At 45.6% G+C, this 25,755-nt stretch overlaps 1 protein-coding gene across 3 annotated transcripts in view; it reads left to right on the top strand.

The window, feature by feature from the left end:
• arhgap32b (Rho GTPase activating protein 32b) overlaps positions 1–25,755 on the top strand; it is a 415,224-nt gene that overhangs the window by 265,927 nt on the left and 123,542 nt on the right. For all 3 annotated transcript variants that reach the window (XM_078426922.1, XM_078426925.1, XM_078426924.1), the window contains 3 exons: positions 2,157–2,249; positions 15,120–15,242; positions 22,357–22,434. In XM_078426922.1, coding sequence (XP_078283048.1) covers positions 2,157–2,249; positions 15,120–15,242; positions 22,357–22,434 — 294 coding nt within the window. The remainder of the gene's footprint in view (positions 1–2,156; positions 2,250–15,119; positions 15,243–22,356; positions 22,435–25,755) is intronic.

The raw sequence follows: 25,755 nt of genomic DNA, 5'->3' as shown, positions 1-25,755 counted from the left end.
AAAGGCTTTTTCCACGCTGTATCTAAAATCTAAAAGTTTAAAGTATGCTGGTAAGGCTTATTCCATTTAAACATTGGTGCCGCCATCCCACAGACTCTCTGCCAAACCTGCCTTTAATTGTATTGGCACTGGCTCCGATATCTGCTGCTACAACTCTTGCATCCTGATCAATGATTTTCGCTGCATGCTCAGTGAGTTTGCAGCTCACTGCAACTCTGATGTTATTATCTCTGAGTCTTATCTGTCTGCTCCCTTCGAGTCACGGAGAGATGTAGCACAGAAAGAGGCCCATGGCCCACCACCAACCACCCATTTGCAAATTCCCATTCTCCCCCACACTCCCTTCTGCACTCTTACACCAGGGGCAATTTACAGCAGGCAATGTAGCTCCCACACAGCATGTCTGGGATGTGGGAAGAGACTGGAGGGTCATCAAAGATGGGATTGGAGCGTGGCAACTCTTTGTGTGCTTTTTGCAGTATTGTCATCCGATATAATCACTCTACTGTTTGAAATATCCTTTCTTGAGTTTGACATGATTGTATTCATGTCTAGTATTATCTGATTTGAATGGATGACATGCAAAATAAAGCTTTTCACTGCGCCCAGTACATGTCACAATAACAAACTTAAATCACCTGGGGGAAATATCTCTGGCCCTTCCTTTACTCTCCCTGCCCTGGCTGTCTTTAAGTTACAAAGTTAACGTGGTCATGGGGGGATTTAAATATGCAGGGAGACTGGGAAAAGTAGGTTGGTCCCAAGAGAAGGAGGAATTTGTAGTGTTTACGAGATGGCTTCTAAATGGGCTGTAGTCAAGCCTACTAGGGAAAAGGCAGTTCTGGATGTGGTGTTGTGTAATTAAACAGATTTGATTATGGAGCTTAAAGTAAAGGAACCCGTAAGAGGTAGTGACCACAATATGATAAAATTCATCTTGCAGTTTGAGAGGGGGAAGATGAAATCAGATGTGTTGACATGACTGTTGAGTAAGGTAACTACAGAGGCATGAGAGAGGAACTGGCTAAAGTTGATTGGAAAGGGACCCTACCAGGATGACTGGAACAGCAACGGCAGGATTTACTGGGAATAATTGGGAAGACGCAGGATCTTTACATCCCAAAGGAAAAAAGATTCTAATATTGCAAAGACTAATGGGTCCATAGGAGGAATTTCTTTAGTCAGAGGGTGGTGAATCTGTGGAATTCATTGCCAGCTGTGGAGGCTGGTATTGGGTATTGGTAAGGGTGTCAAAGGTTATGAGGTTTAGGCAGGAGAATGGGGTTGAGAGGGAAAGATTCATCAGCTATGATTGAACGACGGAGTACTCAATGGGCCAAATCTGCTCCCATGACATATGAACATTAAGTTTTATGTCTCCTTTACGCTCTTAACCCTACCCCCCACTCTCTCCGACATTGCTCCTGCCTCTCCCTTGCAGCACACATCTTCCTCTGACATGTGTTCTCTCACTGTCTCTGCCTCCCTCTATCTGTAACACCCAGATCCTGCTCTCCTTGTTTTTGCCTTCTCTCTCCGAATCTCACTGCCTTTCTCTCATCGTGACTTCCCATTTCTCCTTCTTCTCTTTATTTGTTCAAGTCTAAGCATGACTCGCGCTCTCCTTTTGATCTCTATTTTTAATTTGTACACTTGCTTCAATCTCTGCTGATGCACCTTGGGTTTCTGCTACATCTGCCACCCCTGTCTTTGATCTGTGCTCCCGTTGTTTCCTCCTTGTGATTTGCAATCATAATCCCTGCTTTACTTCCAATTTGTGTCTGACAGTCTAGTCCCAGCTCGATTCTGGTTTCTCTGTTCCTGTCACATAGTTCCTTTCAGTTCTCTTCTCCCCAGATGTGTCCGCCTTAATGAATTTGGAGAATGTATTGTTCCATTCCAGGGATGGAAAAATATCCAGTCTCTGTTTGCTGAAAGCTTCTTTTCAGATTCCTGTATTAAAGGGATGAGGTGGCCCTTCATATCTCTGTCTATTCATTGACCTTTCAATGCATTAGCAAGCCATTTTACTTTTTACATGTTATGGGTTGCAAGATGTATTTAACTATTTAACTCTGTTAACATTTGGAAACATTTTGCACTTTGTGTCTATGTCAAGGGTGTCTGCTTTAACCATCTGCCTTGTATTTTCACAGACGGTTACCCAGATGCTGATGGCGTATCTTGCCAGGCTCACTGTCATAGCTGATAATAAGATCAACTGTGGGCCTGCTCTCACATGGATGGAGGTACGGACTCTTATTTTGCACCCTGCTTGGTGAATATTACAGAGTTGGCTTCAGGTAGTGGGTAGAAATGCTTAGTTACCCAACAGATCACTAGCATCTGCAGGAAGCGAAACAGGGTTTCAGGTGAAATGGTCAGTGAACAGATTCCACGCTGGACTACTCTGGGTAGCAGGGTGGTGCAGCAGTAGAGTTGCTGCCTTACAGCGCCAGAGACCCGGGCTCGATCCTGACTACGGGTACTTGTCCGTACAGAGTTTGTATGTTCTCCCCATGACCTGTGTGGGTTTTCTCCAGGATCTCTGGTTTCCTCCCATATTCCAAAGATGTACAAGTTTGTAGGTTAATTGGCTTGGTATAATTGTAAATTCTCCCTAGTGTGTATAGTATAGTGTTAATATGCGGGGATCGCTGGCCGGCGCGGACTCAGTGGGTCAAAGGTTTCCACACTGTATTTCAAAAGTAAACTAAACTAAACTAACTATTGTAAACTCAGAAACGTTGGCCCTTAGATCTATTCTGCTATTTGATTAGTTCATGGATTTATCATTTTTACTCCATAACTTGTAAAGTCTGACATTTCTGAATATCTCGGTCCTGAAGGAGACCATTGAGCCCATTGTACTTATCTTGGCTCTTTGAGATATCAAAACCATGTGCCTGTTATCATTTCCAGCAGTTCTATAAATTTCAAATATATATCCCAGGTCCCTTTTGAATTGCATCTTCTTCCAGCATTCTCTAATATTTGTTTCAAACAATACTAACCCAATGTTTTCAGCGCCAAATGTGAGTGGCTTTCATCCATTTGTTGTGTGAATAAACCAAATCATTGCCAGCCCTTGGTATGACATCATTACCATTCGTGTCCATGTCCTCAAATTAGAGAAACGCCTCGCAGGTAACGTGTTGTTACAGGTAAAGATGTATACCCTGGTACCTTTCTAATGAGAATGAAGTGGAGAGTTCCATTCCCATACCATCTGGCCTTGCAGTGGGACAACCATGGCTGAATTAGAAATCAGTCTGCACAAATGTCAGGGGAAAGTCCAGTGAGTTTGCTGCATAGACCAAGCCAAGCCTGATTTCCCTCATGTTCATTTATTTTCATTCATTAACATACATCACTGACAAGGGGCACACCATCACCATCCTAGAGATCACAATTGATTAAAAGCTCAAGCATGTTGATGCAAGAGCAACTCCTGTAGACAATGACATCCCCCGGCACGCTAAGGCCGTCCAACCATCGACAAGGCACAGGTCAAGAATGTGATGGACCGCCAGTCGCCTGGATGAATGCAGCTCCAACAACAGTCACGCTTGACGTCTTCCTGGGCAAACCAGCGTGCTTGATGTTACCCACCTACATTAAACATGCACTTCTTCACCTACAGCAGACTATGTAAACTACAGTGTCCTCCATAATGTTTGGGACAAAGACCCATCATTTATTTATTTGCCTCTGTACTCCACAATTTGAGATTTGTAATCGAAAATTTCACATGTGGTTAAAGTGCACATTGTCAGATTTTAATAAAGGCCATTTTTATAAATGTTGGTTTCACCATGTAGAAATTACAGCTGTGTTTATACATAGTCCCCCCATTTCAGGGCACCATAATGTTTGGGACACATGGCTTCACAGGTGTTTGTAATTGCTCAGGTGTGTTTAATTGCCTCCTTACTGTAGGTATAAGAGAGCTCACAGCATCTAGTCTTTCCTCCAGTCTTTCCATCATCTTTGGAAACTTTTAATGCTGTTTATCAACATGAGGACCAAAGTTGTGCCAATGAAAGTCGTAAAAGCCATTATGAGACTGGATAAAACTGTTAGAGACATCAGCCAAACCTTAGGCTTACCAAAATCAACCATTTGAAGAAAGAGAGCACTGGAAAGAGAGACTGGAAAGAGAGAAGGATGAGGGGGGATCTTATTGAAACATATAAGATAATTAGGGGATTGGACACATTAGAGGCAGGAAACATGTTCCCAATGTTGGGGGAGTCCAGAACAAGGGCCACAGTTTAAGAATAAGGGGTAGGCCATTTAGAACGGAGATGAGGAAGAACTTTTTCAGTCAGAGAATGGTGAAGGTGTGGAATTCTCTGCCTCAGAAGGCAGTGGAGGCCAGTTTGTTGGATGTTTTCAAGAGAGAGCTGGATAGAGCTCTTAAGGATAGCGGAGTGAGGGGGTATGGGGAGAAGGCAGGAACGGGGTACTGATTGAGAGTGATCAGCCATGATCGCATTGAATGGCGGTGCTGGCTCGAAGGGCTGAATGGCCTACTCCTGCACCTATTGTCTATTGAGTTTACTAATCACAAAGGGATTGGAAGGCCAAGGAAGACCTCCAAAGCTGATGACAGAAGAATTCTCTCTATAATAAAGAAAAATCCCCAAACACCTGTCCGACAGATCAGAAACACTCTTCAGGAGTCAGGTGTGGATTTGTCAATGACCACTGTCCGCAGAGAACTTCATGAACAGAAATACAGAGGCTACACTGCAAGATGCAAACCACTGGTTAGCTGCAAAAATAGGATGGCCAGGTTACAGTTTGCCAAGAAGTAGTTAAAAGAACAACCACAGTTCTGGAAAAAGGTCTTGTGGACAGATGGGACGAAGATTAACTTATATCAGAAGTTATGACATGAGCAAAGTATGGAGGAAAGAAGGAACTGCCCAAGATCCAAAGCATACCACCTCATCTGTGAAACACGGTGGTGGGGGTGTTATGGCCTGGGTATGTATGGCTGCTGAAGGTACTGGCTCACTTATCTTCATTGATGATACAACTGCTGATGGTAGTAGCATAAAGAATTAGAAAGTGTGGAGACACATCTTATCTGCTCAAGTTCAAACAAATGCCTCAAAACTCATTGGCCGGCGGTTCATTCTACAGCAAGACAGTGATTCCAAACATATTTCTAAAGCAACAAAGGAGTTTTTCAAAGCTAAAAAATGGTTAATTCTTGAGTAGCCAAGTCAATCACCCGATCTGAACCCAATTGAGCATGCCTTTTATATGCTGAAGAGAAAACTGAAGGAGACTAGCCCCCAAAACAAGCATAAGCTAAAGATGGCTGCAATACAGGCCTGGCAGAGCATCAGCAGAGAAGACACCCAGCAACTGGTGATGCCCATGAATCTCAAACTTCAAGCAACAAAATACTAAACATTACTACTTTTATTTACATGATATTGCTGTGCCCCAAAATTATGGTGCCCTGAAATGGGGGGACTGTATAAACACTGCTGTAATTTCTACATGGTGAAACCAAAATGGTCTTTATTACAATCTGACAATGTGCACTTTAACCACATGTGATTTTTTTTCTATTACAAATCTCAAATTGTGGAGTACAGGGGCAAATAAATAAATGATGGGTCTTTGTCCCAAACATTATGGAGGGCGCTGTATGCACAGAATTCTTCAGAAGCACTTAAGAAACTCAATACAGGGATGGTTGTGGACACAATTTATCAGGTGTCGATGAGGAAGCCTCGTCAAGTTGACCTTCGTAATATAGCTGAAATGCATTCAGGCATTGAAGATAGACACAAAATGCTGGAGTAACTCAGCGGGACAGGCAGCATCTCTGGAGAGAAGGAATGGGTGACGTTTCGGGTCAAGACCCGGGTCTCGACCCGAAACATCACCCATTCTTTCTCTCCAGAGATGCTGGCTGTCCCGCTGAGTTACTCCAGCATTTTGTGTCTACCTTTGATTTAAACCAGCATCTGCAGTTCGTTTCTAGATGCCTTCAGGCATTGGTTGTTCAGTGAGTCAAGATTTAGGTGAATGTGATTTTAATCAAGCAGCCAGCTGGATGATGTCAAGCTGCTTGAGTAGTCTTGGAACTGCGCTCACCGAGGCTAGTCGAGTGTGCCGTCATAGTCCTGACCAGTGCCCCGTAGATGGTGCAAGGCTTCGGGGAGTCATGAGGCATCACCTGCTACTGGACCCCCATCCCCCAAGCTGTTCTTGTAACCAATCTCTGATAAAAAGTGTAACTGCTGGAAATATTCAATAGGCCATGGAGCATCTGTGGAGAGAGAGGTGTTTAAAAATTCAGATCAGTGACCTATTGTCAGAGCTCTCTCTGGCACTTAAGCCCAGTCGGTATCTCACTTTGTTCTGATAAAGTGTCATTGACCTACAATGCGTTACTGCCTTTTCCCCCTCCTCAGGTACTGTTTGACCTGTTGAGTATTCCAGCACACTCACATTTACACCTGCAGTTTCCAATTATCATTGTCCAGTTTCAGGCCTGCTCTTAGAGCCAGAACATTTATGTGGCTAGTCTATTTGTTTTGGACATATAGTCCAATGACCTTTGATAGTCAGGGTGTGGCAGTGATAAAGCTGTTGAATGAGGTCAGGATGAGGTCAATTGCTTTGACCCCTGTTCCGGGTCAGCCTAACAACAGGAATACTTGCTGGCTGTTTTCACTATTTCATAATTCTGGGTGTAGGAAAAGTGGATTCAGCTAGGTTTTCAGTTTCCAATCGCTTTCTGCCTCTTTAACTGTTTAAGAACAGCTTGGAGGCTGGGGGTCCAGTAGCCGGTGATGTCTCATGAACTGTTTTTGGTGGAAACAGGCCCTTCGGACCACCGCATCCATGCTGACCAGCTACCGCCCGTACATGAGTTCTATTCTACACACTAGGGACGAAATACGGGATAGTGGTACAACAAGCTTCTGAAATACAGTCCAAGCCAGCACATGTAGTTTGGACACAGTAAGGTACTGGTGTCACGACGGATGTCAGTCAGCAGTTTTTCTAAATAAAACTCAATATGCAGAGGTGAGACTGAATTCTGGGGACGCCGGTGTGCCGTGAGGGCTGCATCTCGGGCTCTGCTTCAACCTGTCAGGCCCCGACTGTGATCAGCAATGACTTCTCTCCCTGCATCCACATGACTATTGTTGGTATCACTTTTCTTTCTGTTTCTCATCCAGGTCCTGACCTTCAGGTACGTAATGTAAATACTCAGGGACGGTTATTGAGTCTTAATGCATCCAGCCCTTCTTGTCTACCGCCAGAGTTAACTAATCCACTGTCTCTCAGTTGTCAGCAGACATTTTATCTGTCTGAATACTGGGATGGCTGACGGCAATGTTTGGCTCCTTCACGGGCACGTTCCCCAGCCACTGAATAAACCTTTGCCAGACTGTTCAGAATATCTCATATAACCCCAAATTGAATCACATACCATACTTTTAATTAATATTTGTTTGTGGGGGTGTGAGTATGGAATGGCCATTAAAGGCCATTAAAATCAGAAAACTGCAGTGCCAGAAATCTGAAATGAAAATAAAAAATGCCAGAAATGCTCATCAGAGTAGACAGCAGCTGTGGAGAGAGAAGCAGAGTTAAGTTTTCTTCAGAACTGGAAAATGACAGGAAGGGGACCCATTGCAGGGTCCAGCTAAGAATGGAACCTGCTGAGAAGATGATGCATTTTGTTCCAATGTCTTTATGAAGTTTTGATAATCTCATGGGGTCCTTCAGAAAAAATTAGGTGAATCACTTACAGGAGAAACAAGATTAACAATTAGACTGACTGGCATAAAGCAATGCTTTCATTACCTTTATATAAATGTTCTTTTTGTCCCAATGCTCCCTTTCCTTGACTGTTCATTCATGGTGTTGATTCCCAACTACCCTTGAGAAGGTGGTAATGAGCAGCTGCAATCCTTGACGTGTCGGTACCACAATGCTGTTAGAATTCCACGATTTTGTCCAATCGTCAGTGTAGTCAGGGAAATATATTCCCAAGACGGGATGGAATGTGGCTCAGAGGGCGAGTTCCTGGTGGTGGTGCCCCCATGCGGTACCTGCCCTTGTAGGGATATGGGGAAAAAGTGGAAACAGGGTACTTCTTCTTCTTGCGTTTGAGGCAGCAGAAATTATGTAACGCCCTCCAGGCGCTGTAGCCAGTGCAATGTGCTGTTGTCGAGGGCCGTGAGGTCTACCCCTCCACCAGGGGGACGGAGGACAGTGCAGTCGAAAATGCCGTGCTGCGCTGTTTGCTGGTTTGCTCCACACACGCAGGCTGCTGATGGACGCAACCCCCAACGATGCATGTTGGCGTTGAACCGGCCGACCCCTGTGCGGAGCCGGTTCAGGGCGACCCACTCTTTGCGGGGCATGTCCGAGCCGGGTGGGGCTGTGGTGTTCGGTGCGACAGTGAATTGAGGAGGTGGCGATGTCTGTTCCCAGCAGGTTCTCCATGCTCCTAGTATGTTGAAACCGGAGCCACAGAGGGTCGCTGCATGACGGGAGAAAGGGCGACGAGATGACAGGCGTTGAGGTCCTGGTTGCTGTGAATCCTGGGCGAGGTGGTGCAAAGGATGTTTGGCGTCAATAGTCGTTTATTTGTCACATACACATAAATGTGTAGTGAAATGAAACATTACCCGCAGTTCAACAATAAGACCAATAAGAATAATCAATAAAAATGCAATAGACAATAGGTGCAGGAGTAGGCCATTCAGCCCTGCGAGCCAGCACCGCCATTCAATGCGATCATGGCTGATCACTCTCAATCAGTACCCCGTTCCTGCCTTCTCCCCATACCCCCTCACTCCGCTATCCTTAAGAGCTCTATCCAGCTCTCTCTTGAAAGCATCCAACGAACTGGCCTCCACTGCCTTCTGAGGCAGAGAATTCCACACCTTCACCACTCTCTGACTGAAAAAGTTCTTCCTCATCTCCGTTCTAAATGGCCTACCCCTTATTCTTAAACTGTGGCCCCTTGTTCTGGACTCCCCCAACATTGGGAACATGTTTCCTGCCTCTAATGTGTCCAATCCCCTAATTATCTTATATGTTTCAATAAGATCCCTCCTCATCCTTCTAAATTCTAGTGTATACAAGCCTAATTGCTCCAGCCTTTCAACATACGACAGCCCCGCCATTCCGGGAATTAACCTAGTGAACCTACGCTGCACGCCCTCAATAGCAAGAATATCCTTCCTCAAATTTGGAGACCAAAACTGCACACAGTACTCCAGGTGCGGTCTCACCAGGGCCCGGTACAACTGTAGAAGGACCTCTTTGCTCCTATACTCAACTCCTCTTGTTATGAAGGCCAACATTCCATTGGCTTTCTTCACTGCCTGCTGTACCTGCATGCTTCCTTTCAGTGACTGATGCACTAGGACACCCAGAACTCGTTGAACATCCCCTCTTCCTAACTTGACACCATTCAGATAATAATCTACCTTTCTATTCTTACTTCCAAAGTGAATAACCTCACACTTATCTACATTAAACTGCATCTGCCATGTATCCGCCCACTCACACAACCTGTCCAAGTCACCCTGCAGCCTTATTGCATCTTCCTCACAATTCACACTACCCCCCAGCTTAGTATCATCTGCAAATTTGCTAATGGTACTTTTAATCCCTTCATCTAAGTCATTAATGTATATCGTAAATAGCTGGGGTCCCAGCACCGAACCTTGCGGTACCCCATTGGTCACTGCCTGCCATTCCGAAAGGGACCCATTTATCCCCACTCTTTGCTTTCTGTCTGTCAACCAATTTTCTATCCATGTCAGTACCCTACCCCCAATACCATGTGCTCTAATTTTTCCCACTAATCTCCTATGTGGGACCTTGTCGAAGGCTTTCTGAAAGTCGAGGTACACCACATCCACTGACTCTCCCCTGTCAATTTTCCTAGTTACATCCTCAAAAAATTCCAGTAGATTTGTCAAGCATGATTTCCCCTTCGTAAATCCATGCTGACTCGGAATGATCCTGTTACTGCTATCCAAATGCTCAGCAATTTCGTCTTTTATAATTGACTCCAACATCTTCCCCACCACTGATGTCAGACTAACTGGTCTATAATTACCCGTTTTCTCTCTCCCTCCTTTCTTAAAAAGTGGGATAACATTTGCTATCCTCCAATCCACAGGAACTGATCCTGAATCTATAGAACATTGAAAAATGATCTCCAATGCTTCCACTATTTCTAGAGCCACCTCCTTAAGTACCCTGGGATGCAGACCATCAGGCCCTGGGGATTTATCAGCCTTCAGTCCCATCAGTCTACCCAAAACCATTTCCTGCCTAATGTGGATTTCCTGCCTAGGTTCTCCGGCCCCTAGAACACATACAATCATAAACTAACACCAAACAAAAGAAACATCCATCACAGTGAGTCTCCTCCAGTCCCTCCTCACTGTGATGGAAGGCCAGAATGTATTTTTCCGATGGGGCCTTGCACACCAGCCTATGAGTGAAGAACTCTCTGCGAAGCTTGGCGGGTGCGATACCTGCGAGCACCGGCAGGAGATCCGTCGGAGTAAGGCGTAGGCAGCCAGTGATGATCCGCATGGTGTCATTAAGGGTGGCGTCTAGCTTGCTAGTATGAGCGCTGCGGCACCATGCTGGGGCGGCGTACTCAGCGGCGCTGTACACGAGTGCAAGAGCACTGGTTCGAAGAGTAGATGTCCTGGTGCCCCATGATGATCCGTCCAAGCAACGCAGGAGGTTGTTCCGTGCCGAGACTTTAGCGCGGAGAGCTTCAAGGTGTTGCTTGTAGGTCGGCGGCCGATCTAGTTTCACCCCGAGGTATGTAGGAAATGGGTTGTAGGGTAGGGGTGACCCATTGAGGGTGACGGTTAGCTGGCATTGAGCTTCCTTGTTATTCAGGTGAAAGGCCGTTGTGGTGGTTTTTGCCACACTCAGTTTTAGTCTCCAGGTCTTAAGGTAGCCCTCGACAAGTTCCATATCCGCCGAGAGCACATCCTCAACATTTGACCAGCTCTTGTCCGAGTGCAGTAGGGCCAAGTCATCTGCGTATCCATACTGGCGCGAGGTCGTGCGTGGTAGATCGCTGATATAGAGATTGAAGAGCATGGCGGCCAGTACCGAGCCTTGGGGGACTCCGTTTCTTAGGCGTCGCAGTCGGCTAGATTGTCCGTCGCTGGTCTTGAGTACAAAACTGCGGTTGGTAAGGATGTTGGCAAGGAGGCGTATAAATGACGGTCAGGGATGGTGCGGAGGAGCTTCAAGATCAGGCCCAAGATCAGTATCATAGGCGGCGGTGAGGTCCATCAGTTTGATGATACCCTTTTCGAAACTGTCTTCGATGTCATTGGTCAGCTTGACTATTTGGTGGGTGGTGCAGCGTCCACGCTGAAATCCGGCTTGTTCAGCGGGTAGTTGAGGGTCAATGATTGGATGGAGCCGGGCCAGGAGAAGCCGTTCCAGGAGCTTGTACGGGACACAGAGGAGGGAGATGGGCCGATAGTTCCTTGGGTCGTCCGCAGGCTTGTTTGGTTTTGGTAGCGCAATGACGGTGGCTTTCCGCCAGATCTTATGAATGGACTGACCAATGAGGCAAGAGGAGTAAAACTCACGGAGCCAGGCCAGGCATTTTGGACCGCAGTGGTTCAGGAATTCTGGGGGATGTTATCAGGACCCTGAGCTTTTCCACATTTCAGTTGAGAGATGACAGAAGAAAGTTCTGCAGAGGAAAAGGGTGCTGACAGGTGCCCATCAGCACCTGGAGTTTTCCAAAGATGAGTAGATTCCTGTTTGACAGAACGAGTATGGTTCTTGTCCGCGTCTTTGGAGTGGCCATTGGCCAGGTACTGGTGGGCGATGGAGTTGGCCGTGACAGGGCAATGCTTTGGGCGGGTACTTCGACCGGTGTGGTGGAGTCTTTGTGAGGCCTGGTAGAAGGTGGCTTATATACATTGATGACAGTGACACCTTCCACTTGCGTTGCCGCCCATTCCACGTCGGAGTTTGGAGGGGACGTTGCAATCGCTTTCCATTTTGCTGTGTTTCTTACAAAAGTGGCAATCCCGTGGGTGTCACTCTCAGTGTAGGTGGCCAGGGTATAAGCAGGGATCTTCAGATGGGAGCTGTCACTTTTGTGAGTCTCTTGGAGCAGGATTGCAGTGACTTTGTGGGTCTGTAGCAGATGTTCAATGATGGTGGTCTTTGCCTTGGTGAGGCCTTCTGCATTCAGCTGCAGCAGGGTGATGCCATCCGGTTCAACATCTGTAGGTGCCCGCCCTAAGAAGGGCGCATGCTCTGGGTTGGAGCCAAGCTGCAGCGACTGAGGTTGCATTTGTGCTGCAAGCTGTTTTTTCTGCTTCTGCTGTCTCTGTTGTCGTTCGCCTGACTGGGGTCAGTTGACAGGGCTCACCACGTGGAGGTTGACAACATCAGCCCCAACAGGGTACTGATTTTGTATGATCATCCATGATCATATTGAATGGCGGTGCAGGCTCAAAGGGTTGAATGGCCTAATCCTGCACCTATTTTCTATATTTTTATGTCCTAGCTGGTAGATGTGGGCTTGGAAGTGTTGTTGAAGGAGTCTTGGTGAGTTGCTGCAGTACATCCTATAGATGATGCAAACTGCTGCCACCATACATTAGTGGTGGAGTGAGTGAATGTTTGTAATTGGGATGGTATAAAGTGGGCTGCTGTGTGTTGTATTCCGTCAAACGTGGATGTTGTTGAAGCTGCACTGATCCAGGCAAATGCAATGTATTCCATCACACTCCTGCTTTAAGCCTTCTGGATAAGCTTTGGGAACTGCAGGATTCCTACTCTCTGACCAGCTCATGTAGTATGTACATGGCTCCTCCAGTTCCTTATCTGGTCACTAGTAACCCCCAAAAGATATTACTAGAGGGAGATTCAGTGAAGGTAATGCCGGTGAACGTCGGGGGGTGATGGCTAGATTTTCTCATGTTGGATATCGTCATTGCCTGACCCCTGTGTGGCGTGAATGTTACTTGCCGCCAATGGCCCAGGCCTGGATCTTGCTGCATTTGGATGTGGACTGCTTCAGTAACTGATCATAATCATGGTGCAAAACATCAAAGAACATCCCTACTTCTGACCACATAATTGAGTGAAGATCATTGATGAAGCAACTTGAAGATGGTTGGGCCTAGGACACTTCCCTGAAAAACTGCAGGGAAACCATTGCCACAGGCATCTTCTGTGGTGGTGGGGATGATTCCAAGCAGCAGGGGGTTCACACTGACTCCACTTTAGCCAGAACTCCAGGATGCCACACTCTATCAAATGCTGCCTTGATGTTGAGGGCAGTAACTATCACTTCACCTCTGGAATTCAGCTCCTCTGACCATGTTTGGGGCAAGGCTGTAATAAGGTCAGGAGTTGAGTGACTCCAATGCAATCCAAACTGAGCCGTGAGCTGGCTGTTGCTAAGCAAATGCAGCACATCTGTCGCTGTGATGATGATCTAGAACAGACTAATGGAGAGGTAATTGACCCCTTCTTGGGGTCAGGACATACCTGAGCAATTTTGGATAGCGTCAATCCCCTGGTTTGATGGTGACGACAGTGGGGGATATGCTGGGCCATGAAGTTGCAGATTGTGGTTGACTCCCATTTGGATCCTGCTGACGGCCCATAGCACCTCATGGATGCACAATGCTCAACTGCTGGATCTGTTTGCAGCCTGTCCCATTTATGGTGTCGCATTCCCATTTACCCTTCAAAATGGCGGCAGGAGGCGAAGAGAAAGAACGATGAAAGTGAGCGTGTTGGGGGCTTACCTACAGTTCTAGCTCGACTGTGGGAAGCACGCTGCAGCACAGACGTTGAGCTATAGCCATTGGAGATGAAGGGCCAATGTCTAGACATTGGAGTGTTTGTATTGGCGGAGTGGGCCATTGGAGGCCCTGAAGCAGCCTGGGACTCAGATTGGGCGCTGCTCCAAGTGGTCTAGCGTGGGGACCGGACGTGGCCTGCATGGAACAGTGGAGCAGCAGTAGTGGACATCGATACGTTGTCTGGCCAGGACGACCCCTGCAACTCCGACCCAGTGCCGCCACCAGGACAGCAGTCCTTTAAGCCTGCAACTTTAAGTCTCCAACATTTTAAAATAATTCAGACTTGAAGGGTACAGCATGGAGCCTAAAGCATGGGACCCTTGTATTCCGATTCCGTGTGGTCATGGTATGATTGTGCCTAATGTGTAGTAGGATTGTCACTGAACTGTGCAAAAAAAGAATTTCAATGTGCACATTACTATAAAGTACCATTGAGCCGTTGAAGTAATATTCCACATGTAACATTCATCAGCTGTGTGGGGACAGTACATGGTAATTGGCAGAAGGTTTACCTGCCCAAATTTAATCTGATGCCAAGAGATTTTATGGGATCCCGAATTAATGTTCAGGATTGCCAGAGCAGTTCCCTCTTGACGATGTCAGCAGGACAGAATATGCCCAAGAGCGCAGACGGTGGTGTCTGGCATGCTGACTGGAAGTTACTCTCCCAATTTTGGCACAAAAGGAAGACTGCACGGTCAAAAGGGCAACTTTTGCCATTGTCCCTTTTAATGTCTCGGTCAGCTTTAGGTGATCCGTTTGGTTTTGTTTTTTGTGGCTTTCGAGCGGTTTATTGCAAATGAATGGCTTGCTACGCTGTTTTAGAGAGAAGAGTGAACCTCATGTCTAAGCCAGACCAAGTCTGGCTGGCAGATATCCTCCCCAATACAACATCGGTGAGCCAATTATAACTGACCATGTTCTCATCTATGACTCCATGGAGCTTTATCAGGGTAGAAAATGTCTGATTATTTTGCTGTAAATTCCTGTTGGAGCCCACCAGCTCTGAATTTATTGAGCATTCCCACTGTTGTCCCATCTGCGATTAGTTATCTCAGCATAAACACATCGGCCTCTTCTGACCTGGTCACTTCCTGCAGGAATCCTTTCATGAAGAATGGATGGGTTCCTGTTGGAGAACCAGTCTTGACATTGCATATTCTTTAACGTGTAGTTTATAGTTGTTTGTTATTAACCCCCCTCTCTTGATGAATGCTACATGATTGCTGGATCTTCTCACAGATAGATAACAAAGGGAACCATCTGCTGGTACACGAAGAGTCCTCCATCAATGTTCCTGCCATTGCTGCTGCACATGTGATTAAGCGGTACATCGCACAGGCTGGAGATGAGCTGTCATTTGAGGTAGGCTGTCATCTATAACCTTATAACTAACAGGTGCAATGAATGTGAAGCACATGAAAAATGTATTCTTGTTTTTAAACTTTCTAATCTATTTCCCTTTCTGAAAATTATGAAGTTGTGTAGTCACTAACATGTTCAGTTAATGTCATTGAAACGGCATTCTTTGATTTAAGAATATTTGACAGGAATTACACAAGTACCTAACGTATTCCCTTAACTTTAGAAGGTTACTAGACCAAGTGGACCCGTTAGGCCCAGAGTGGGGACAGGGAAGGGGAGAGGGTGTGAGTGAGTGAGCCCTGGACCCAAAGCCTCTCCTGTATTGTAGCACCCTCAACCCCCCCACTCAATCCCGTTTATCCCTCCCCCACTGACCCACTCCATCCCCCCTACCCACCCCCACTTGCCGCTCCCCTGCCCCACCCCCACTTGCCCCTCCCCTATTCCCACTCCCCCTAACCCTGCCTCGACCCTCATTTCCCCCTCCCCACCCCTATTCCCCCCTCCCCTACCCCCACTCTCCCTGCCCGCACCCCACTCTCCCCCCCACCCCAATCTTTCCTCCTCCCCACCCCCACTCACCCCAGATGGGTTGATTTAACGTTTTCAAGGCACTCAGATTAATTGATAGGGAAGTCAGGAAGAAATTCCTTCTGCTGGTTGGGAATCCCGGCTTAGTCCACAAAACTAGAGCCATATCTTCAGGAGTCTCATAGAGAGGTAGAGCTGTACAGCACAGACCAGAGCTTAATGGCCCAACTTGTCAGTGCTGTCCTGATGCCCTTTGGTGCTTATCTCATTTGCCTGGGTTAGGCCTGTAAACCTTTCCTAATCAAGTGCCTGTCCAAATGACTTTTAAACGTTGTAATTGTTCCCCTCTCACCTTAAATCTTTACCCTCTAGTTTTAGACTCCCCTGCCCTGGGGGAAAAAGCTATCTACCTAATCTATGTCCCTCTATGATCGATCAGCCTCCTATGTTTCAGTATGGAAAACCCAGCCTATCCAATCTCCATTGTAACTGCAGCCCTCCATTCCAAGCAACATTCTGGTGAATCTCTTCCACATGTTTTCTAATGTTACCGTATACTTTGTGTTGTGTGGAGATACAAACTTTGCATAATACTCCAAATGGGGCCTACCCACGGGTTGTACAGCAGCAGCATGATGTCCCAGCCGTTCAATGTCTCGACCTATGAAGACAAGTGCACCAACCTTGGCTCAGTTAGTCATGGGCAAGTATGATGTTGTAGGGATCACTGAGACATGGCTACAAGAGGACCAGGGCTGGGAATTGAATATTCAGGGGTACACAACGTATAGAAAAGACAGACAGGTGGGCAGAGGGGGTGGGGTTGCTCTGCTGGTAAGGAATGATATTCATTCCCTTGCAAGGGGTGACATAGAATCAGGAGATGTTGAATCAGTATGGATAGAAATGAGGAATTGTAAGGGTAAAAAGACCCTAATGGGAGTTATCTATAGGCCCCCAAACAGTAGCCTCGACATAGGGTGCAAGTTGAATCAGGAGATAAAATTGGCGTGTCACAAATGTAATGCTACGGTGGTTATGGGAGATTTCAACATGCAGGTAGACTGGGAAAATCAGGTTGGAAATGGACCCCAGGAAAGAGAGTTTGTAGAGTGCCTTCGAGATGGATTCTTAGAACAGCTTGTACTGGAGCCTACCAGGGAGAAGGCAATTCTGGATTTAGTGTTGTGTAATGATCCTGATCTGATAAGGGGACTAGATGTAAAAGAGCCATTAGGAGGCAGTGATCACAACATGATAAGTTTTACTCTGCAAATGGAAAGGCAGAAGGGAAAATCGGAAGTGTCAGTATTACAGTATAGCAAAGGGGATTACAGAGGCATGAGGCAGGAGCTGGCCAAAATTGACTGGAAGGAGGCCCTAGCAGGGAAGACGGTAGAACAGCAATGGCAGGTATTCCTGGGAATAATGCAGAGGTTGCAGGATCAATTTATCCCAAAGAGGCGGAAAGACTCTAAGGGGAGTAAGAGACACCTGTGGCTGACAAGGGAAGTCAAGGACAGCATAAAAATTAAGGAGAGGAAGTATAACATAGCAAAGAAGAGTGGGAAGACAGAGGATTGGGACTCTTTTAAAGAGCAACAAAAGTTAACTAAAAAGGCAATACGGGGAGAAAAGATGAGGTACGAGGGTAAACTAGCCAATAATATAAAGGAGGATAGCAAAAGTTTTTTTAGGTACGTGAAGAGGAAAAAAATAGTCAAGGCAAATGTGGGTCCCTTGAAGACAGAAGCAGGGGAATTTATTATGGGGAACAAAGAAATGGCAGACGAGTTAAACCGTTACTTTGGATCTGTCTTCACTGAGGAAGATACACACAATCTCCCAAATGTTCTAGGGGCCGGAGAACCTAGGGTGATGGAGGAACTGAAGGAAATCCACATTAGGCAGGAAATGGTTTTGGGTAGACTGATGGGACTGAAGGCTGATAAATCCCCAGGGCCTGATGGTCTGCATCCCAGAGTACTTAAGGAGGTGGCTCTAGAAATAGTGGAAGCATTGGAGATCATTTTTCAATGTTCTATAGATTCAGGATCAGTTCCTGTGGATTGGAGGATAGCAAATGTTATCCCACTTTTTAAGAAAGGAGGGAGAGAGAAAACGGGTAATTATAGACCAGTTAGTCTGACATCAGTGGTGGGGAAGATGCTGGAGTCAATTATAAAAGACGAAATTGCTGAGCATTTGGATAGCAGTAACGGGATCATTCCGAGTCAGCATGGATTTACGAAGGGGAAATCATGCTTGACAAATCTACTGGAATTTTTTGAGGATGTAACTAGGAAAATTGACAAGGGAGAGTCAGTGGATGTGGTGTACCTCGACTTTCAGAAAGCCTTCGACAAGGTCCCACATAGGAGATTAGTGGGCAAAATTAGGGCACATGGTATTGGGGGTAGGGTACTGACATGGATAGAAAATTGGTTGACAGACAGAAAGCAAAGAGTGGGGATAAATGGGTCCCTTTCGGAATGGCAGGCAGTGACCAGTGGGGTACCGCAAGGTTCGGTGCTGGGACCCCAGCTATTTACGATATACATTAATGACTTAGACGAAGGGATTAAAAGTACCATTAGCAAATTTGCAGATGATACTAAGTTGGGGGGTAGTGTGAATTGTGAGGAAGATGCAATAAGGCTGCAGGGTGACTTGGACAGGTTGTGTGAGTGGGCGGATACATGGCAGATGCAGTTTAATGTAGATAAGTGTGAGGTTATTCACTTTGGAAGAAAGAATAGATAGGCAGATTATTATCTGAATGGTGTCAAGTTAGGAGGAGGGGGAGTTCAACGAGATCTGGGTGTCCTAGTGCATCAGTCAATGAAAGGAAGCATGCAGGTACAGCAGGCAGTGAAGAAAGCCAATGGAATGTTGGCCTTCATAACAAGAGGAGTTGAGTATAGGAGCAAAGAGGTCCTTCTACAGTTGTACCGGGCCCTGGTGAGACCGCACCTGGAGTACTGTGTGCAGTTTTGGTCTCCAAATTTGAGGAAGGATATTTTTGCTATGGAGGGCGTGCAGCGTAGGTTCACTAGGTTAATTCCCGGAATGGCGGGACTGTCGTATGTTGAAAGGCTGGAGCGATTGGGCTTGTATACACTGGAATTTAGAAGGATGAGGGGGGATCTTATTGAAACATATAAGATAATTAGGGGATTGGACACATTAGAGGCAGGAAACATGTTCCCAATGTTGGGGGAGTCCAGAACAAGGGGCCACAGTTTAAGAATAAGAGGTAGGCCATTTAGAACGGAGATGAGGAAGAACTTTTTCAGTCAGAGAGTGGTGAAGGTGTGGAATTCTCTGCCTCAGAAGGCAGTGGAGGCCAGTTCGTTGGATGCTTTCAAGAGAGAGCTGGATAGAGCTCTTAAGGATGGCGGAGTGAGGGGGTATGGGGAGAAGGCAGGAACGGGGTACTGATTGAGAGTGATCAGCCATGATCGCATTGAATGGCGGTGCTGGCTCGAAGGGCTGAATGGCCTACTCCTGCACCTATTGTCTATTGTCTATAACCAGTCTCTCCACTCTGTTATCATGTATGCCGCCATTTTCAGGAAACTATGATGGTCCCAATGCTCTTTAGGTTCCTGTCATGTCCTCTCTATGCCTTCCAAGAATTTGACTTTCCAAAGTTCAATATCTCACACTTGTCTGTATTAAATTCAATCTGCCACCCTCCCCCCCCTTCAACTTTCCAGATGATCCATGTCCTTCTATATCCGTAGACAACCTTTCTTGCTCAGATTGCAGCAAGTGTTGTGTTGTCAGCATACCTGTTAATCAGAGCAGCTACTTTCTCATCTAAGATTTATATGTATGACAAGCAACAAAGGTCCTTACAGGAGCCTTGGCTGAGATGTACGAATCATCATTAGACACGGGTGAGGTGCCAAAAGACGAGAGAGTGGCTAATGTTGGGTCTATTTAAGAAGGGTTGTGAGGAGAAGCCTGAGAACTATAGACCAGTGAGCCTAACATCTGTGGAAGATAAGTTACTGGAGAGTATTGAGATGGACACTAAAGTGGGTGGTATCATAGAGAGCAGCTGGGTGGTGTCACAGATAGTGTAGATGGTTAGCAAAAATAACAGCAGGATCTTGACCAGTTGGGCTGAGTAATTGTTAATGAAGTTTAATGCATATAAGTGGGAGATGTTCCATTTGGGAAGTCAAACAAGGGCAGGACCTTCACAATGAATGGCAGGGCCCTGGGGCGTGTTGTGGAGCGGAGAGATCTAGGAGTGCAGGTACATGGTTCCTTGAAAGTGGCATCATATGTAGAAATGGTGGTCAAGAGGATTTCGGTACATTGGCCTTTATCAGTCAGGGTATTGAATATAGAAGTTTGCATGTTATGTTCTTGATGTCTGTACAAAACGTTGACGAGGCTGCATTTAGAGTATTGTGTTCAGTTTTGGTCACTGCTATGTTAAACTGGAAAGAGAGCTGAGAAGATTTATGAGGATATTACCAAGACTTAGGGGCCTGAGCTACAGGGTGTGTTTGGGCAAGCTAGGACTTTATTCTTTGGGGTGGAGGAGGATAAGGGGTGATCTTATAGGTGTATATGATCAAGAGGGGAATATATATAGGGTGAATACACAGCCTTTTACCCAGCGTAGGGGATTCAAAAGCCAGAGGACATAGGTTTAAGGTGGGAGGGACAAGATTGAATGGAAAGGGCAGCACGGTGGAGCAACGCTAGAATTGCTGCCTTACAGCATCAGGGATCCGGATTCGATCTTGATTACGGGTGCTTGTCTGTATGGAGCTTGTATGTAACTAAACTAGATCAAAGGGGCAACTTTTTGCATAGGGTGGTGAGTAAAAGCTTTTCACTGTACCTCAGTGCAAGTTACAATAGAATAGAAAACTGAAATAGAATTAGCTACCAGAGGAGGTACTACAATACCATTTAAAAGACATTTAGACAGGTACAGGGGTAGGAAGTTTTTAAAGGGTTGTGGGCCAAACGCGAGCAGGTGGGACTACTGTAAATGGGCCATCTTGGTCAGCATAAGTTGGGCCAAAGGGCCTATTTCCGTGCTGTGTGACTCTGACGCTATGACACCGATCCCTGCCACACACCACTGGTTACAGATTTTCAGTCAAAATGGTAATCCCCTCCCAGTACCCTGTGCTTCCTGTCTCCAAGCGAATTTTGGTTCCAGTTTGCCAACGATCTGGGTAAGGCTGCCATGCAGCATCTTGTAAAAAGCCCTGCTACAGTGAATAATGGCCTTGCTATAACTGTATAGAATACGATTTCTGCAATGAGTTTGGAAGGCTGTAGGGTGCTCAGTCGGAAGATTTTGTGTTGGTTCTCAAGCTTAGCTGTAGCAGTGCAGGAGGCCATGGATAGAAAAATCAGAGCAGGAGGGGATGGCAATTTAAGTGGCAGACAACTGGAATCATCCAATCTGCATTTAGTTTCTCCAGTTTAGGGGAGACAACATTGTGAACAAGAATGCAGTAGACTAGATTGGAACCAATGTAATCACCACTTCACCTGTTTGGCTCCTTGACTGTGAGAAGGAAGTAGCTGAAAGATCAGGTGATGCACGTAGTTGGATGGGAATTTCTCGAGGCCGCACCTGGACTGCTGACTGCAGATTTAGTCTTGGTTAAGGAAGGTTTTCTTGGAGCAGTGAAAATTCAGTTGATTGGTTCCAGATATGAATGGGGATATCTTGTGAGAAAATAATAAGCAGGCTGGGCCAATATTCTCTGGAATTTGGAGAGTCTTATTAAAATATAATAGGAGTCGGGTCTGGTTTGTCCAGAGAGATAATGTTTCCCCTAAATATTGGATATAGTTTCAGGAAAGTTAGGTTTCTATTTAATACTGAAATTTGGATACATTTTCTCTTTGATGGAGGTGAATCTTGTATTCCAGAGAGCTGTGAATTCAGTATACCCATGGTATAGACAAAGCAAGGAAATTAGTCAGCGAAGTGGGGTTAAGATCAAAGCTCGGATCAGCTGCATTCTTACTGAATGGCAGAGCAGGCCTGGGGTCATGCAGGCCACTGCTGATATTTATGTTCTTTGCTCTCGCTACCATTACTTCTTGTACAGGTGAGGGGTGTGAGACAAAGGTGTTGAAATGGGGTGGGATGCCAGTACTTGATGACTGGTGATTGATGCCCAAGGTTTCATTCACTCCGATAATCTTGGTAAGGAATGCTGAGAATGGTTATTAACGCACAGCATTATAAAAACAGCTTAGTTCAAGCAAGTCACTGTGTATCACCAGGGACCCGACTGACTCTTCCAAATAAAGCCGATGCAGACTTACTACTTCATTAATGTTGTGTGCTCCTCAATCAGTTGTGATTCTTGTGCTTCTCCAGACAGTGGCCTGAAAGTTTTATACCGTGCTTTAAAAGTTGCACCTTCATTGTTGCGCAGATATGTTTCGTCCTTGTTTGTGATTTGACAGGATTCATCACATATTAAGTATCGATTTCAAGAAAGCCATTTTAGGTGGTAGAATAATGTCCAATGTGCCAGGGAAGCTGTGAGATTATTTACTGAAGCCTTGCTTCTTCCATGTTTTCTAGGTTGGAGATATTGTGTCTGTTATTGACATGCCCCCCAAGGAAGATACCACATGGTGGAGGGGAAAGCATGGGTTTCAGGTAAGCACCTAGTGCAATGTGTGCTTGTGTAGATGTATTAGTGTATGGGTTGTGAACTGGCAATCTGTTGTTATAAGCTGTGGGCACATCGAACTGCAGATGCTGCTTTACAAAAAACACACAAAGTGCTGGAGTAACTCAGTGGCTTGGGCAGCACCTCTGAAGAGCATGGGTGGTTGACATTTTGGGTCAGAACCCTTCTTTACACTGATTGTACAGGGGAAGTAAACTGGAACAGAGGTTTGTGGGGGGAGACAAAGCATGGCATGTGGTAGGTGAGGGTTTTTTATTGGCAGACGAGCTAGAGATAAAAAGGAGACAAAGAGGTGCAAGGTAGGGAGAGAAGGGGAATGAAATGTAAACCTCAAAGAAGGGGTATTATTGAAAGGGAAAGGGGGGCGGATAGTGGGGGAAATGAATGGAAAAGAATGGTGGAAAAGAGAGGGGGGGGTGTGGGGGGGAGTTCCTGAAATTGGAGAATTCAATGTTCATGTTTGTAAACTACCCAAGCGGAATAACCTGTGGACTTACTTTTGCCAATTTAGCAAGTTTGAATGAATTATTTGTTAAATGTAATGCTAGATTGAATGTGATCATTGTAGTAAATGAATTAAACTCGTCATCACGTGCCTAGCTTGGTATTTCATTCCTTTGTGCAACATATCTTGACTAAACAGGTTTGTACTTTCTGCCCTAATAGTACGCATTTGTCTTCCAATGCTGTTTGGTCACTTTTGCTTCACTTATATCCGTGTCAATTTTATTCATATCCATTCCTAAAATGGTTCAATTGTTCCTTTATTATCATCTGTACCAAGGTACAGTGAAATGCTTTTTTTTTGCATACAGATCTGAAGATTATTGCCATACACAAGTCCAATAAGTACAAAATCTATAGAAACAGCCCACTGAGTCTTTCTGCAACAGTCGCCATGATTCTCACAGCCTATAGTTCCCTGGATTATCTCTTCTTCCCTTCTTAAACAAAGAAACAATGTTAGCTACTGTGTCTTCTAGGACCAGACCTGTGACTACAGAAGTTGCAGAGATCTTCGTCAAGACTCCTACAATCTTCTCTCTTTCCTCTCTCAATAATCTGGGATACATCTCATCAGACCCTATGGATATATCCACCTTACTGGTCTTCAAGAGCCCCACACCACCTCCTTGGGCATATGAAACTGCCCTTGCATATTAGTATTCTCCACTATGTCCTTGGGAATATAGATACAAAGTACTCATTTAGTACCTCATCTACATCCCTTGACTTCAAGCTCAAATTCCCTCCTTTATGCTGATATTTATTGTGAAATTTCATTGTCCACGTCTTTTATAAGTTGCTGTGAAAGGAATATTTATTTATTGCACATGACACATTTCAGGCAGCTTTATTACTGAATTATAATTTAAAATCTTTCTAATGAGTGGAATAACTTTATACAATTCAGCTTTCACAGAGCGAGAGAGCATGGAAACAGGCCATTTGGCCCATCACGTCCATACCAATCAATGTGCCTCTATTTATATTAAACTCATCTTCCAGCACTTGACCCATAGTTTCAGTAGCTAGATACTTATTAAACACTATCAGTGACTCTACTTCCATCACTCCCTCAGGCAGTGCACTCCAGGTACCCACCACTCTCTAGGTAAAAAAAGGTTGCCTTAAGATCTCCTCTCATTCTAATCCTTCTTGCTTTAAATCTGTCCTCCAGTTTTATCTAAAACTGGGGAAACGGTACCTGCAATCCACCCTACCGTTTCCTCTCATAATTTTATATACCTCAATCATGTCTCCTCTTAACATCCTTTGCTCCATCGAAATAGACCTAGCCTCAGCAATCTATCCTTACAACTGATATCTTCCATCCCAGGCAACATCCTGCTGAATCTCCTCTGCTGCACTGTCATATCTTTCCTATACTGTGGTGACCAGAACTACATGCAGCACTCCAGCTGAAGTTCTCAACACTGATAAAGTTGGAGCAGAAACTCCATTCTCGAGTATTTAATGTCCCGACTATTGAAAGCCAATATCCTATATGCCTCCTTAACCCTTGTTTACCTGTGCTACCATCTTCAAAAATATTTGAACTTTCACTCTGAGATCTCAGTAGTCCCTGCAATCTTACCATTCAGCCTATTTTATCAATACACCACAATCACCCTGTAACCAGGGATGGCATAGTGGGTACAGCTTGTGGAGTTGCTGTCTCACAGCACCAGAGACCCGGGTTCAATCCTGACCTTGAGTGCTATATGTGTGGAGCTTGCACGTCCTCCTGTGATTCCGTGGGATTCCTCCGGGTGCCCTGGTTTCCTCCCATATCCCAAAGACAGGTGGAGTTGTATGATAATTGGCCTTTGTAAATTGCTCCTCATGTGGAGGGAGTGCATGAGAAAGTGGGATAACATGGAACTGGTGTGACCGGGTGATTGATGGTTGGTGTGGGCACAATGGTCCGGAGGGTTAGTTTCCATGCTGTATCTCTATCAATAACTCCACCACACTATTAATAACTCCACCAGTTTTCATGTAATATGTGAATTCCTGATCAAGCCATCTACATTAATGTTCAGCTCATTCATCTGTATTGCAAACAGCAAGGGTCCCAGCACTGATCCTTGTGGAATACTACTCTTCACAGCATCCAAACTCTAAAACAATGAAAGTGCTGCCAGAGGAGGTGCTGGAGTCAGATACCATCAAGGCATTTAGACAGACACTTAAATGGGCAAAAAGGTTGCCATGGACATGTTGGGCTGAAGGCCCCTTCCTGTGCTATATGACTGATTTCATAAAAATTGTAAAAGGAAACTAAAAACCTAAAGATGATAAATTCATGTCATTAAATCAGGACAGCACAATGGCACAGCTATTACAGCCTCTGTCTCCCAACGCCAGATACCAGGGGCTTTAATCCTGACCTCCAGTGCTGCATGTGTGGAGTTTGCATGCTCTGTCCAACGATCCTGAGGTGGTCTGCTCCTCCTGTGTGCTCTCAGAACGTGACCTCCAGCCTCTCAGTAGAATTCCCAAACCTCCCGAGTGTGAACAATCATCAGCCAGAGGTTCCAAGGAATCAGTGGGAATGTTGCACTTCCTCAAGGAATCTATACATACGTCCATGAAACATTTTCCCCGTCTGCTTGGTGATCTCTAGCCACAACAGAGCTTGGAACAGAGTGAAACATAGTGCTGGATGAACTCAGCGGGACTATGGATGGAATGGACAGATGATGTTTTGGGTCGAGGAGTTATTAATAGTGTGGTGGAGTTATTGATAGAGATACAGCATGGAAACTAACCCTCCGGACCAT

This window comes from Rhinoraja longicauda, chromosome 32 (genome assembly GCF_053455715.1).
Source record: "Rhinoraja longicauda isolate Sanriku21f chromosome 32, sRhiLon1.1, whole genome shotgun sequence".
Classification (NCBI taxonomy): Eukaryota; Metazoa; Chordata; class Chondrichthyes; order Rajiformes; family Arhynchobatidae; genus Rhinoraja; species Rhinoraja longicauda.
Note: the sequence above shows the minus strand (reverse complement) of the source record. Positions and strands in the feature narration are given on the sequence as shown.